Raw genomic sequence first — 15,954 nt, 5'->3', positions numbered from 1 at the left:
TTTACCAAAGGTCCAACAGTCACAGTGCCCACTGAAAATGCACAGAAGTCTTTGACTGCATGAGCCAAAATAAATCTTTTCTCCCTAAAGTTATTTATCTATTTCATCCTAGAAACAAAAATCTAATTAACAAACAGTGATTTGGTGATCTTAGAGAATATCTGGTAATGTAAGCATATGGTGAATGTGAAGTAACAAATAAATGCTAATCAGTTCAGATAATGTAGAAATCTGGAGAGAAGATCACTTTATTAATCTTTATTAATATGGTTAAGCATTCACTCTGATCAAGGCACATGATAAGATAAATAGACCCAGCTCATACCTCCAAGGGGTTGTCAATTTAGGGACTAGGTGACATACAATAAATGAATAAATACAGCTAAAAGTTAAAGTATAGGCCAAACAGAAGAGTTAGCAGCTACGAGTCATGTCAAGATGAAAAACAAATCTCTAATGTTTCCTTTTTAATAACTTTTTTTCATTTCCTCGGTTGACATATAAATTACATTTTATTCATTTGGACAGTGTTTTGCTTTAAGATGAATACATCTCCTATATGACCACTAACTTTCAAATTGGGGATTGCTGATAAATAAAAAATGTCTCCCATTCCTATTCCTGAGCTCACTCTAAACACATTTTACCCCTTGCTGCCTCCTGCAGGTCCAATTTAGACTTTAGCTTCATCTGTACTGGCCCACTTGACTGGATGTCAGCTGTAAACCACCTTATATCTGGAGCAGTGTCTCTGTGTACATGCATGTTGGGGGAAGTTTCACATATGTGCTGTCTTTGTAACTAACACTCTGCCTCGAACACCGTAGGTGCTTTTAGAATCATAATGAAGTTATTTCTCTTTTGATTCAACAGCTTAGTACTTAGAAGCAAGTGGCACTAATATTTAAGATGGATTGGATCATTCTGTTCAATAGCCACATAACCATTCACACACCGTTGAGTTTAGCACTATTAAGGTAATTTCCCTTCTGGGAATTATGCTCCTCCAGAAAAATTTTACAGACTCAGTCTTTTTTTTTTTTTTTTTTTTTAATCATCGATAGATAGGTAAAGACATTAAAATAAAAGGTTTTATTTCAAGTGTGCAATTGTATACAGATTTCATTTGGAAATACTATTGTATTCAAAAAAAGAATACAGAGGTACTTTTATTGAACATGCCCACATTCAGAGCTCTCCAGAAATCATGTGACCTTTTTAAGGACAAAACTATTAATATGTGATTTCTTTCTGTACCTTGCTATCACCGCAAAGGACTTGGGAAAATTGTGTTTGTATTTCTTCCTGTTTCAATATAGTAAAACACAATGAGATTAATCAAAAACTTTGTTTTACTGAGTTTTACAAGTTTTGGCCCATTGGTGTCTTTCATTTTTTATTTTACTTAATGTGATGCTTTACCATTGCTTTTAGTTAAGGCATTTTTAAAATACAGGGCATTGTGTTTTATTTTCTTAAATTCCTTTATGTATATGAACAATAAATTATAGTCTCTCAAACCTGTATCTTTATGTAGTAGATGATTTTAGACCATAAATTACTAATAATTTAGCTAATATGGAACTTTATATCTTAAACATTGCTTTAGCATGTTTTTTAAATTTTACCATAGTCATATAACTAGATCTTACTCTCCTAACTTCATTTTAATAAATGAAATTTGAAAATTGAAAGCTAAAAGTACTAAGACTTGCTTGTTATTCATATGTAAATATATGCTGACCCAGAATTGAAACAGAAGGATTTATACTTCCCTGTCAATACTGTCAGTATTCAAATAAAAAAAAAAAATTATGCTATGGTCAGTACCACATAGTACCACACAGATAATTTTGTTAAATATTAGTAATTCACATTTTCAACATTGACACATGGCAAATTCATTCCAAGTAATTTTGTGTATTAACTCATTTAATCCTTGCCAGAAAGCTGAATTGAAACTATGAGGAAACCCAAAGAATGCAAGAAACTTGTTGAAGCAAACAAACACAAGATATTAAAGTGTAGTGTGAAACCACACTCACTGTAGCATGGAACCTTAGACACAGTGCTCATTGATAGTACCTTAACAATAAGAATGGAATAATTGAACAGAAGTAAGATGACAATATCTTCTTGGACTCCACTTCAGTGAGGAGCTTTTGAAGTTATTTTTGAACCCCAAAATTCTGTGAAGCAATAAAGCAGAAATTAAGTTGGTTTGCCTGCCCTTAAGGATAATTCTTATTCATTTCCACTATTGTACTTAATATTTTCTTACATTTTTGGCTTGGTAAGCTCCTATTCATAATATCATTTATTTATAATTACAGAGTTTTATAACATAAAACAATTAGAGACCAACCTCAAACTGGTAATCGAGGTCCTAAAATTACAAGGTTGAACAGCCAACACAAAACACTTAGTTATATTTCTGGGTCCAGGATGAAACATAGGTTTTTTTTTTTTTTTTCCCCACATTATGTTTCGTTATCTTTATAATAGTTGTCCTTTTTTGTGTGTTTAAAGAGAAAAACAAAACAAAACAAGACAGTAAAAGGCTACAAGTGATACAGAATTTCAAGAGAAAAAATATACAGTAAGAATTAACTAGTTAATAGATTACATATTGCCATCTCAGAAACAGTTGTCCAGGTTACAAAATGAAAGCATACAAAGTGGACATTAATACAGTGAGATTGCAGACAGTTCGGTTCAATGATCCAACAAAACTTCAGTAATATGGTTTTCTATCCTACACACTTGAATACACTTGCAGTTATATCCTTTAGATCACTTTCTTTCCTCCCTTTTTTACGCTAACAATCACACATTTTGGGTTCCATTACTCCCATAGTTCTTTTAACTTTTTCTTTGAAGAGGAAAAGAAAAAAAAAACATAAAAAAGAAACAAGACAAAACAAAACAGAACAACAACAACAACAAAAAACCCAATGTGATAAAGCAAAACAGAGTCAGAACAGGAGAATGGATATAGTATATAATGCAATAAGAGATTACTAGGTGATCAACAATGGTTACCACTATGCCTCTTATTATCCTATATCAGCTGGTATAAAAGAATTGAACAAAACAGTACAGAACAAGACCAATAAAACCCACATTGAAGACCTTACAGGATTTCCAAAGAAGATAATAGTCAAACCATAATGGGCATCATAGAGTATCTGGTTGCCTTCAAAGTGGTTCCTTATACCCTCAAATTTGATACTATTAAACAAAACAGAATATAATAAAATCAATCAGAACAAGATGTGGAGAACAATACAAGGGTTCAAGTCAGGTTAATAGGAAAACAAATAACTTACTATAATATATCCCGCTATTTTTAATTTTCACTTAATTAAAAGATACTAAGGAATAAATTAATTTAAAAAAGGTGGGGGGAGACTGAGATAAAAAAATAGAGTATCAATAGAATAACACAGGTCAGAACTGAACAATTTAAGCATCATTATGTTTCACCACCAGATATCTTGACATTGATAGTAGTTACCATAGTGTCTCTTTCCTTGAAATATTTTAGTCTAACTTCATATACTATAGCATCAAAGTTATCAAGACAGTGTGAAACCATTCAAGAGAATGAAAGTATTGCAGGGTATTTAGAACCAGCTAACAGAAACCGAACATCAGTTTCTATGTTATCTCTTTGCCTATAAAAAATTTTTGCTTATACTATTGCATACCTTAAAGTATAATAAGATACAACATGTTTAAACTAATGGAAACAGATGAACAACAACTTGATGGGGCTTGAAAACAGGATGATATTAAATCAGCACTAGCTATTACGCTGTCTTATTTTCTTCAAAACAGCTATTCGTAGTATCACAGACAATAATATAAAACCACCCAGACTAAAACCATTCCAATTAATGAGTGAAAATATTATATGGCTTCAAACCAGTGTGACTGGTAATCATGATTACCACGTACTTTTACCGCGTACCATGTACTTTTATGTTCATAAAAGTATCACTACTTAAACTAGGGAAACAATTTGGTATTTATACATATGAGTTTGATTTATTTCACTTATGAGTATGATCTCAAGCTGTGTCCATTTATTTATAAACATCTCAATGTGATCATTCTTTATAGCTGAGTAGTACTCCATTGTATAAAAATACCACAACTTTTTTTAATCCATTCCTCAGTTGATGGACATTTAGGTTGTTTCTAAGATCTGGCTATTACAAATTGTGCTGCTAAAAACATGGGTGCACATATATCACTGTAGTATGACGCTTTCAGGTCTTCTGGGAATATGCCTAGAAGTGGAATACCTGGGTCAAATGGGGCTTCCAGTCCCAGCTTTATGAGAAATCTCCAGACTGACCTCCACAATGGTTGCACTAGTCTACACTGCTACCAACAGTGCAGGAGAGTTCCTTTTTCCCCACAGCCTCTCCAGCATTTGTTGTTGGTGGTTTCTTGATCTTGGCCATTCTTTCAGGAGTGAAATGAGATCTCAGTGGGGTTTTAATTTGCATTTCTCTAATGACTAATGATGATGAACATTTTTTCATATATTTATTTGCCATTTGTATTTCTTCATCTGAGAATTGTTCATTCATCTCAGATACCCATTTTTGGATGGGTTCTTTGAATTTTGGGGGTCTGATTTTTTAAAATTGTTTATATGGTTGAGACAGAAGTCCTTTGTCTGAGGATCAATTCACTAAGATTTTTTCCCAGTTTGTGGGTTTTCTTTTCACTATGTTAGAGATTTCTTTTGATGTGCAGAAACTTTTTAATAAGAAATGATCCCAGTTATTGATTCTGGGAAGAATTTCTCATGCGGTTTGAGACCTGTTCATGAATTCTCTACCTACCCCTATGTCTTCAAGGTTTTTACCCAATTTGTCTTTCAGTAAATTTAGTGTTTCTATTGTAATATTTAGTTCTTTGATCCATTTAGATTTTATTTTAGTATATGGTGATAGGCATGAGTCTAGTTTTAGTTTTTGGGATATGGAGAGCCAGTTTTTCCAACACCATTTATTAAAGAGACTGTCGTACTCCCAGTGAACCTGTTTGGCCCCTTTATCAAAGATAAGGTGGTTGAGTGTGTTTGTAGTTGTGGTTGTATCTTCTAATATATTCCACTGATCTTCGGCTCTGTTTTGATTCCAGTACAATGTTGATTTTACTACAGATCCTTTGTAGTATAACTTCAAGTCAGGGATTGTGATGCCTCCTGCCTTGCCTTTGCTGCTTAGAACTGTCTTTGCTATTCTAGGTGTCTTCTCACTTCAGATGAATTTTAGGACTGATTTCTCAAGATCTATGAGGTATGTTGATGGTATTTTTATTGGGATTGCTTGAATCTGTATAAGAGTTTTGGAGAATGCCATTTCCACAATATTTATTCTTCCTATCCATGAGCAAGGGATGTCTTTCCATTTTCTAGATCATCTTCAACTTCATTTTTCAGTGTATTATAATTTTCCCTGTATAGGTCTTTCACTTCTTACATGAGAATAATTCCTAAGTATTTCATTTTTTTGGTTGCTAGTGTGAAGGGTGTTGCTTCTCTTACTTCTCTCTCTGTGATTTTGTTGTTAGTGTAGAGGAATGCTATTGATTTTTGAGTATTGATTTTGTATGCAGCCACATTGCTGAATTCATTTATTATATCAAGGAGTCTTTCAATGGAGTTTTGGGGGTCTTCTATGTAGAGAATCATATCATCTGCAAATAGTGATAATTTAACTTCTTTTCCTGTCTTTACACCTTTTATTTTGCTCTCTTGTCTAATTGCTGTGGCTAGTATTTGCAGTGCCATATTAAATAGGAGCAGTGACAAGGGACATTCTTGTCTTGTGCCTGATTTTGAAGTAAGGGCCTTCAATTTTTGGCCATTTAGTATGATACTGGCTGTTGGTTTGTTAAAGATGGCCTTTATTATGTTGAGGTAAAGACCATCTATTCCAATTTTCTGCAAGGTTCTTATCAAAAATGAATGTTGCACCTTATCAAAAGCTTTTTCTGCATCTATGCAGATGATCATGTGATTCTTACTCTCGACTTGATTGATATGGTGGATTACATTTATTGATTTATGTATGGTGAACCATCTTTGCATACCTGGGATGAATCCCACTTGGTCATGGTGTATAATTTTCTTGATGATTTGTTGCATCCTATTTGCCAATAATTTATTGAGGATTTTGCATCTGTGTTCAATAGGGAGATTGGTTTGTAGTTCTCTTTTTCAGTTGGGTCTTTCTCAGGTTTTGGTACTAGAGTAATATTTGCTTCCAGGAATGATTTGGGAAGGATTGCATCCCTTTCAATTTCATTGAACAGTTTGAGGAGTGTCGGCATTAGGTCTTCTTTGTATTTCTTGTAGAATTCTGCAGTGAATCCATCTGGGCCTGGGCTCTTCTTTGTAGGTAAGGACTTAATTACGTTTTCAATTGCATTAATAGAAATTGGGTTATTCAGCAGTTTTACATCTTCTTGACTTAGCTTTGGTACTTCATATGCCTCTAGGAATCTGTCTATTTCTTCTGTGTTATCAAACCTTTGAGAGTAGAGGTTTCTGAAATAGTTGTTGATGATCTTCTGTATTTCTATTGGGTCTGTAGTGATTTCACCTTTTTCATTCCTTATTGCATGAATTTGAGCTTTTTCTTCCCTTTTTAAAATAATGTTGGCTAGGGGCTTATCAATTTTATTTATTCTTTCAAAGAACCAACTCTTTGATTCATTCATTTTTTGGATTATTTTCTTAGTCTCTATTGCATTGATTTCTGCTCTGATTTTTATTATTTCCTCTCTTCTTTTGGCTTTGGGCTTGACTTGCTCTTCTTTTTCTAGATGTTTGAGGTGTAACATCAGGTTATTTATTTGTATTTGTTCTGTTTTCCTGATGTGGGAATTCAGTGCAATGAATTTTCCTCTGAAGACAGCTTTCATTGCATCCCACAGATTCCGGTCAGTTGTATTCGTGTTTTCATTTGTTTGTAGGTATTGTTTAATTTCTTCTTTAATCTCCTCTGTGACCCAGTGATTACTAAAGGGCATGTTATTCAGTTCTCATGTGTTTGTTGGATTTTTGCAGTATCTTTTATCATTAATTTCTAATTTCAAAGTGCTATGATCTAATAACATGCAAGGGATAATTTCAACTCTTTTGCATTTATTTAACTATGTTCTGTGAGTTAATATATGGTCTGTTTTAGAGAATGACCCATGTACTGCTGAGAAGAATGTGTATTCTGTTGTTGTTGGGAAGAATACTCTGTATATGTCTATCAATTCCATTTGTTCACAGGTGTGATTCAGTTCTTTTATTTCTTTACTTACTTTCTGTCTGGTTGGTCTGTCCATTGGTGTCAATGGTGTGTTAAAAATCTCCTGTTATAATTGTTTTACTGCTAATTTGGTTTTTCATTTCTGATATTACTTGTTTTATATAACTGGGTGCTCTGGAATTTGGTCTATATATATTTAAGATAGTTATCTCTTCCTCTTGAACAGATAACCAGTACGTAGTGACCTTCTGTATCTCTTCTGATCATTATTGGTTTGAAGTTCACATTGTCTGCAAACAGAATAGCTACCCTCACTTTCTTTTGGATTCCTGTTGCATGAAATATTTTTTTCCATCCTTTGACTTTCAGTCTGTGAGTATCCTTTTGGGTAAGATGTCTTGTAGACAGCATATGGTTGGATTTTGTTTCTTGATCCATTCTGCCAGTCTATTTCTTTTAATTGGTGTATTGAGACCATTTACATTAATGGTTATAACTCTTATAATTGGTTTATTGCTGACATGTTATATTTCTGCTGTTGCATCTTTATCTTTCTGTTCTGTTTAGTGGGTTTTTCCTAAGTATATCTAAACTGTCTTCCAATATTCTTTGCAGGATTGGCTTGGTGATCATGAAATTCTTCAGCTGTTCTTTGTCGTGGAAGTATCTTATTTCTCCATACATTTTGAAGGACAGTTTTGCAGGGTACATCAGTCTATGTTGGAAATCATTTTCCTTTAAGATCGAAATACTTCACTCCATGCTCTTCTTGACTTTACTGTTTGTGCTTAGAAGTTTTCTGTGATTCTGATAGGTTTTCCTTTATAGGTGATCTATCTTTTCTCTCTGACAGCTTTTAATGTTCTATTCTTTTGTTCGACTTCTGGGATGGTGATTATTATATATCTGTGTGTAGTTTTATTTTGGCTATGGCTACTTGGAGTTCTATGTGCTTCATTGATCTTGATATCAGTTTCCAGTTTCATGTTTGGGAAATTTTCAGCTCCTAAATATCCTCTTGACATCTTTACGTTGTCTCCTTCTTTTTCATTTATCCCTATCAACCTTATGTTGTTTTTCTTTGCATCGTCTTGCATGTGTTTGTTATTTCTTGATTTCTTATTATTTTTTAAAAGATCTTTCCTTTCCTGTTCACTGGCTGCAATCTTATCTTCAGGGTCTGAAATTCTATCTTCACATTCATTGAGGCAGTTTTTACAACTTTCAATGGAATTTTTGATTTCCTGTATATCTCTTTGCATTTGTTTTATATATTCTGTTTGTTGCTTATATTGTTCATCCAGGGATTCTATCTTTTTGTTTAGTTCCTCCAATTTTTTAACTGTGTCTTCTTTAGGTATGTTCAGCATCTCCTTCATTTCTTTTATCATTTCTTCTTTTACCTGAGATATTATTTCTAGTTTGAATTCCTTTAAAGCTTCCCAGAGTTGCTTCTTTATTTCAGTTACTATTATTTCAGGTATTTCAGGTATTTCATGTCTATGGCATGTATTTTCTTCTATGTACATGGCTCCTAGGCTTTCTTGGGATGGGCTGGATGTTTGAGATTGCATTTTGTTCTTATGTTTTGTCATTTTCCTATATTTCCATGTTTCAAGTGTTCCAGAGTTTCCCCTGGGCATGTTGAAAATTGTCTCTTATGACCTGGGCTCTTGGGACTCCTCTGGTAGTGTAGCTCCCTCCTTGGGCAGCGGAGCCCCTGGATTAAAAGAAGGTTGCCAGGCTCCTCTCAGGTAGACCTAAACCCTCCTCAATCTGCAGTTTTCCCCCTCTGGTAGCAAAGCTTCCCTGAGGGAAAGAAGGCCACCTGTTGTGGTCCAGGCAATCCCAAATCCTGCTAAACCTGATCTAGTGTGGCCCCAAGCCTAGAGGACCCCAACCCCCTAAGGCCAGGATCTCATACTCTCCCAGGGATTGAATGTTGTGTAGTCATCCAGCTCCTTGGATGGCAAAGCTCCCCAGGCTGATAGAGGGTCCCCCTATGGCCTAGGTAGGCCTCAAACCTCCTCAGCAGGGCTGCTCCCTCCTCCAGGCAGTAGCAGTAGTGCTGGTGCTCTCCAGGTCAAAAGAAGTTCATAGAGGAGGCGGAGCAGGTTCCAGTAGCTCGGCCCAGCTCCTCCTTCTGAATGGCATGTGGTGTGCTTCTCAGATGGGAGAGGTGTTGGGCGGGGCTGGAATGGACTGCCTCTACTCTGCAGTTCTCTGTCCTTCTGGCTAGCATCTGTAGTGTGCTCCTCCAGTTGGGAAGGTGACGGGCGGGGCTGAAAGGATTCCCTCCCTGATAGTTGTTGTTTCAGTCACGTATATCAAAATGAGATGAAATACAGAACATTATATAACTTATCAAAACAGAATATTGAATAGAGCAGTACCATTAATCAGAATACAGAATAACAGTAATAAAAATATTTGACTTCAAAGAGATAGTAGAAGGAAGTCCCCCTTATTTGCTATGGTCAACTTACCAGGAGACACTCAGATTTCTGGTTCCCATTTGCTAACAGTGGGGACAGAAGAAGGAGGGTAGGGGAAGTGGGATGTTTGACTCTAGGCTGTGCATCAACATGGCGCGGATCTCAGGAGCTGCTACTGGTTCTTCCCCTGGAAGGGCCGCAGTCCAGAGAAGGGAGGTGCTTGCTTGGCTTCCCAGTGACCAAGTTCCAACATGGCACAGCTCTCAGGAGCTGCTGCCGGAAACCTAGGTTTTCTAAGGTTATTTCTATAGTGGTAAAAAAAAAAAAAAAAAATCAATTAACCAACTAAATTAGCGTAAAGTGTGTCTGTGTGTTCATGTGTGTATTCAAACTGCTCTTCAAAACATTTTATGCCAAGTTAGTTTGCAAGACAGTCAAGCTCCAATCTTCATTGAAAAATGCTCTATGAATGCATTACTGATATCCTGGTATATTTTGCACACTTCAGCACACTGAAGTAAAACAGGCAAATGAAAAGTTGAGACATTATCACAAAATTTAAAAATTTTTAGATGTAATTATGTATCGAATTCAACAATTTTAAATAATTAACTATTTTTAAAGATAATTCTAGGTAAGAGATTTTGTTCACTGGTTTGTTGCTTATAGTTTGGTAACTAGCCAGCAAATTATTTATGTGGTGGAAGAAAGATTGATTGAAGAAATCACTGAGCACATTTGCATTTTCCTTTTCATACCTTATTGGTATAAATCTTATTAATGTTCTTTCTCTCAAATTGCTCTGGGAAAGGTTATTCAGGGATATATTCAATTCTCTTATTATTTAAAGAGACATAGAATTTATAATAGTAATATTATTCTCATTCATTGATCTTCCATCTTTTGATAAACTATTAATTAATTTTTATCACACATCTTATATTCTGACTTATTTTCAAGTATCTGAACCTGTGTGTATGTGTTGTAGGGGCTTATTTTCATCAATAAATTATAAAACCCCTAGTCATACTAGCAACTTACACTGCTGAACACAGACGGTATTCCTCCTGGTATACCTCATTAAGAATTCTTTCTCCCAGTGAGCAGAAACAGAAGGAAGCATTTGTTTTCGTGGCATCCAGTATCTTCTTTCTGCAGCATCATCCATCTTGATGTTATTACATGGACTGGGAACCTATAACTACTATTCTATTCCCCTGACTATTAACAGGAAATGATTTTTCCCATCACTTACTTATCCTTAAGGTAAATTGGGTTGCTCAGATATTTGTACTGTGCTATAGTCCTTTAGTCTTCATTTGATATTTCTTGAAAGGGCATTTTGGTTAATTTAATTCAGAACAATGACAGAAAGAGTAAAGAAAGATTTATTTGTATTGCATATTATGTTAGAGCAATGAGATGCACATTTGCTTGGGCTCACATTTATCCATAAAGATGATTAAACACATATATTTTCCCCCTGTATAAAACACACATGTAAGTTCTTCAGCACACTGAAGTAAAACCTTTGAAGATGGGCATGGACATTTTAAAAACATACAAGAATCCCGCTTGTATACATTGCCAAGCTCTACTGAGAATAATGTACTAGATTATCTTATCTGACACATTATCTTGTCTCATCACTATGAGGACAATGGTACTTTATTTGTGAATAAGCAAATTAAGGTTTAGAGGAGCTAAATATCTACCATGGGTAAAGAAGTGTCATAAAACTAGTGTTTTATTAGTCAGAATTTGAATCTTAGTCACTAAGATTCCAGCCCTATTTTTCCTTTTCAGAAATACTCCTGCAGAAATACAATGTGAATAAAAATAAGTTCTTCCAGTAAGAGTCTTCTAGTCAATGAAGCAGGTGGCTGATTGCTACTGTGGGTCTATCAGTCAGACCCAGAAAGACAGACAGGGCACACCCAAATGTATAATTTGAGAGTGTTTAGTACTAAGAGTTTATAAGTTTGTGGACAATACCCTAGGACTAATTACCTAGAGGTCTGCAGGAATGAACCTCAGTACAAAGAAATCTGGAAAGAAGGGCAGTTGAAGAGGGAAGCAGGGGGAGAGAAAGAGGCGGAAGATGGAGCGGCAGGGTCTGGGCGAGCCCCGCACTGTTTGCAGTAGCTTTCTCTCCTTCACTCTCAGTCTTCCTGATAGAAGAAATGAAATAAAAGTAAGAGAACCTGAGAAAAACAAACAATACCAACAACAGCTTTTAAAAAACATTCGTGGTTATAAACACTTCAGAAGTGTATTAATGCACATGCTTGCACAGTAGCTCTCAGCATTAGAATTTGATCTATATTTATCAGACTGTAGAGAAAGGAAGTTTGAAAAATTGCTTCTAACCTTCCTTTAAGTTTTTAAAACTTTACCTTTTAAAAAGTGTTGTGGGGGTTCAGTTGGTATAGATATTGTTTACATACCGAAAAATCCTCTGAAGGGTAAATATATAATTCCATGAATTCTCAAATGTATCCTGTCATGTAACCAACACCACATTCAACGTACAGAATGTGATTGCAAAAAATTTTCAACTTTTTCAAATCTTTAATTTCATTCAGCTAAATATTTGGTATCAACTTTAAAATGTATTTACTAGAAATAAATTAGATGGGACTAGATAAAATAACTCAGTGCCATATTGCCTGCCTGGCAAGCACAAAGTCCTGAGTTTGATTCCTGGTACTAAAATAATTTTTTTTTTTAAAAAATTAGATGACATCTGACTCTGTTGCCCAGGCTATTTTTGAACTGAACTCAAACTAAATTCTTGCTTCAGCCCCAATAGTTGGTGCTACAGTTGTGTGCCACTATACATGAATAGTGTTTTAGAATAGAAAATTTGTGATAGTTATCAATAATGTGATGTAAGTAGTAAGTAATTTTATGACAATATTTCAGTTAGTATGTTTAATCAGCAATGGTAATACATTGGTATATACTGGCTGCTAATTGGTTTTATGTATATTATAATAAACAAAGATTCATGACTTTGCCTGTACCTTGAAATCAACTGCATCCCCTGGATCAGTGTCCAGATGGCACTGCATGAACTCAAGCACTCTGGGTTTATCCAAATCTTTTCAAGTGGTTCCTGTATTCTGTAAAGCGGTGACCACTGTGAATCAGGCCAGTTGTTCTCGACACTGATCACACAACACTGAAGAAGCCTTTGGGCAAGTGTTTTAAAAACTACCGATGCCTTCCTTCAGACTGTGCTTTATACAGCTTGTTGATAAAAGATGACCTACGGAAAATAAAATTTGGGTCCCTAAACTCTCTAAATGTTTGCACTACCTTTAATCAGGTTTTTATTACAGTTCTGGGTGCACAAGAGTGTTCAATAAATGTTAAATGTAAAGTCTAATCCCTCGGTGAAGACAAGGAAAATAAAATATGTTGCCTCTTAGAAATAAAGTGTTGATATATTTGAATAATCTTGACAAACTAACACTTCCTGAAAACTGTCCTCCTAGGTAATATACCTCAGACATTGAGCCTCATATTTTAGGAGAATACTGTATTTCCACTATATATTCTCACCACAATACTTAAGCCCATATATATCTTATAGCAGTTTCATAATTTTCTCTGAGGAAATAGGCAAGAAATAAGATTAAGAGACTGAGGATATGATTTAAATCAACACCCCACTTGGAAGCATAAATGATGGTATTGTACTTCTGGGTCTAGAAAATATTGCTATTGTGTAAAATACAGTGATGGTTCATTTTTATCTTTACAATGGCAAAATATATACAGAGGACATAGCCTAGTACAGCAGAGATTACAGAGATTAGCAGGACATGCAATGCAATATATATAAGACTAGCAAAATATTTACATTTAGGAACGTTTTCAGGTTTCAGGAAATAGTAACTAAAATAACAAAGGTCTTTTCAGCATAAAGCTATTGATGACCAATTAAGGGAGAGATTCTCATTAAGCAAGCCTCTCGGTTTTTGTTGTAAATAATTACACAAGGTGTCTTTTCTTTAGATATACTGAAGACCCTAGAAAGATGTGTTTAATCTTTCAAACATAGGCTAATGCAATAAAACCAGTGTTCCTGTTAAGATAAAGGTTCTCTTTGAAATGAAAATTAAAGTTTAATTTGATGTTCAATTTTTTTCTTTTTTCTTCTCTGTAGGACCACCTCAGAAAATAGTGTCACCCAAACAAGAACATGAAGATAAGAAACACGACAAAGTCACAGAGAAAGGAAGTGAAAGTGGGACTTCCTGTAATGAGCTCTCCACTTCCAGCTGTGACAGCCACTCAGAAGCAAGTACTCCCCAGGACAACCCGCCAAATGCCCAGCAGGCTGCTGCTCACCAACCCAACACCTTAACATTGGATCGCCCCTCCAAAAAAGCGCCTGTGCAGTGGATGCCCCCACCAGATAAGCGCAGAAACAGTGAACTCTTTCAGACACTCATCAGCAAGTCTCGGGAAACAAACCTTTCCAAAAAGAAAGTCTGTGAAAAGCTAAGTGTGGAAGAAGAAATGAAAAAGTGTATCCAGGATTTTAAAAAAATCCACATTCCAGATTATTTTCCAGAGCGCAAACGCCAGTGGCAATCTGAACTGCTGCAGAAATATGGGTTATAGTAATTATCACATGAATGTGGTATTTCAATGACGTTCAGTGTTTATTACTGTGCTACCACCTGGCTGGCGGTCAGTGTGATTCTTGCTGCTCTTCCTTCTCGTGAACTGTAGATGTGGGAAAGTATTTTATCATTATCTTTTGTTGTTGTTATTTCTAGAAATATGATTTAAAAAGTGAGCCAATAAATGTGGAGTCAAAATGGTATACCTATTTGATTCAAACCGTCTTTGCAAGAATGAAAGTAAAACGTGCATGATCAAGAATCTTAGGAAACTGATTTCTGAACTGTGTTTAACTTACCATGTTTGTCATTTTGTAACTCACCAAAATCAAGTCATCATATCACACCAACAAAAATGACAATATGGATGAATCAACATCAAGTAAAATTGTAGAGGATGGTTTAGGACACAAAACTAAAACTGTTTAAATGTTAATGCAATAAAACAAGTATTATTTTTGCATGAGCATAATGTTACAAATAAGTCACAAGAAATAGGGAAGACCTGTTTGTTGCTTGGAAAGAAAAAATATTACAAAATAAAAAAAAAAAAGAAAAAGTTTCAGGCAAAGCCTGTATATGTAAATGTCTAAGAAATTGAACTTAATTCTGGATCTGTGATTATTTTGTGTATGTGTATGGTGTTTCTGTATGTTCTGATGGTGTAAATATGCCTTATCCTATTGTGTTATAGCATCAACCTTCATCTATTAATGCTAGTCATGATTATTTCTGTGAAATGAGTCTTTTACATCAGGCTGTGAAAATAGTATAATGATTCTCTGAAAGACTCTATTATTGTGTTAATCAAAATAATTGAGGGAAATGGTAAAAAGCTTTATGTATTTATTAAAAAAAGGAAATGTATTACGATTCCTTGATTTCTATTGACTTTAAAAATATTCAATTTTTTTGTCTTTTATTTTCCTTTAAAAACCCTTTTGCTGTGTAATGATCGACACAGACTTAATGTTCATGAGCTTGAACCTAGTTCAAAATTGAGTTAGAGTCAGATCCAAATAATCTCTATGCTGATTAATAAACTCTTAACCCACAAAAGAATAAACACCTCATCTAATAATACAGGAAAATGTTACTTCAGCTGAAAACCAGATACAAAGCCTTCTGTGAGACAACCAGGACATTAGTATGTGCAAATCAGGAGACAGTCATGAAAATAACATGCTAGAATTCCAGCCATTATGAAAAGTGATTTCTTCCAGTTTATAAAGGTGGACACAATTTTTCTTATCATATGCCACACAATTTTGGCTCACCATCTCCACAAAAAGAAATATGTAGTATCATGAGATGTTGATAAAGAATAAGCTGAGTAAGGTAAATATATCTTCAAAATTTATAGAATATCTACTCTGTGATTGGTCAAAATGCAAGTTGTACTACACTGGCAGAGAGATTTCTTTCATCATAATAGAAGTAGATATGTGTTATTGAATCAAAGATACAAAAACATTCAGTTTTGGATACATTTCGTATGTAAAATATCATCTAAAATTTACTGTGAAAGAAAAGATATTTAATTTGCCTTGAATTATCTATAAGGTTTTAGAAAAATATCTGCCCTCAAGTTTTTCA

The 15,954-nt window shown here is 34.7% G+C and overlaps 1 protein-coding gene across 1 annotated transcript in view; it reads left to right on the top strand.

Annotated features, from left to right (window-relative positions):
* The window catches only part of Kctd8 (potassium channel tetramerization domain containing 8), a 244,133-nt gene extending 228,908 nt beyond the window's left edge, over nucleotides 1-15,225 (top strand). The window contains exon 2 of the mRNA XM_063240708.1: nucleotides 13,896-15,225. Within this exon, the coding sequence (XP_063096778.1) occupies nucleotides 13,896-14,356 (461 nt within the window). The 3' untranslated portion in view covers nucleotides 14,357-15,225. The remainder of the gene's footprint in view (nucleotides 1-13,895) is intronic.
* Nucleotides 15,226-15,954: the final 729 nt, after the last annotated feature.

This window comes from Cavia porcellus, unplaced genomic scaffold (genome assembly GCF_034190915.1).
Source record: "Cavia porcellus strain 051 isolate PalLab524CR breed Dunkin Hartley unplaced genomic scaffold, mCavPor4.1 scaffold_30, whole genome shotgun sequence".
Classification (NCBI taxonomy): Eukaryota; Metazoa; Chordata; class Mammalia; order Rodentia; family Caviidae; genus Cavia; species Cavia porcellus.
This window is presented reverse-complemented; position numbering and strand designations above follow the sequence as displayed.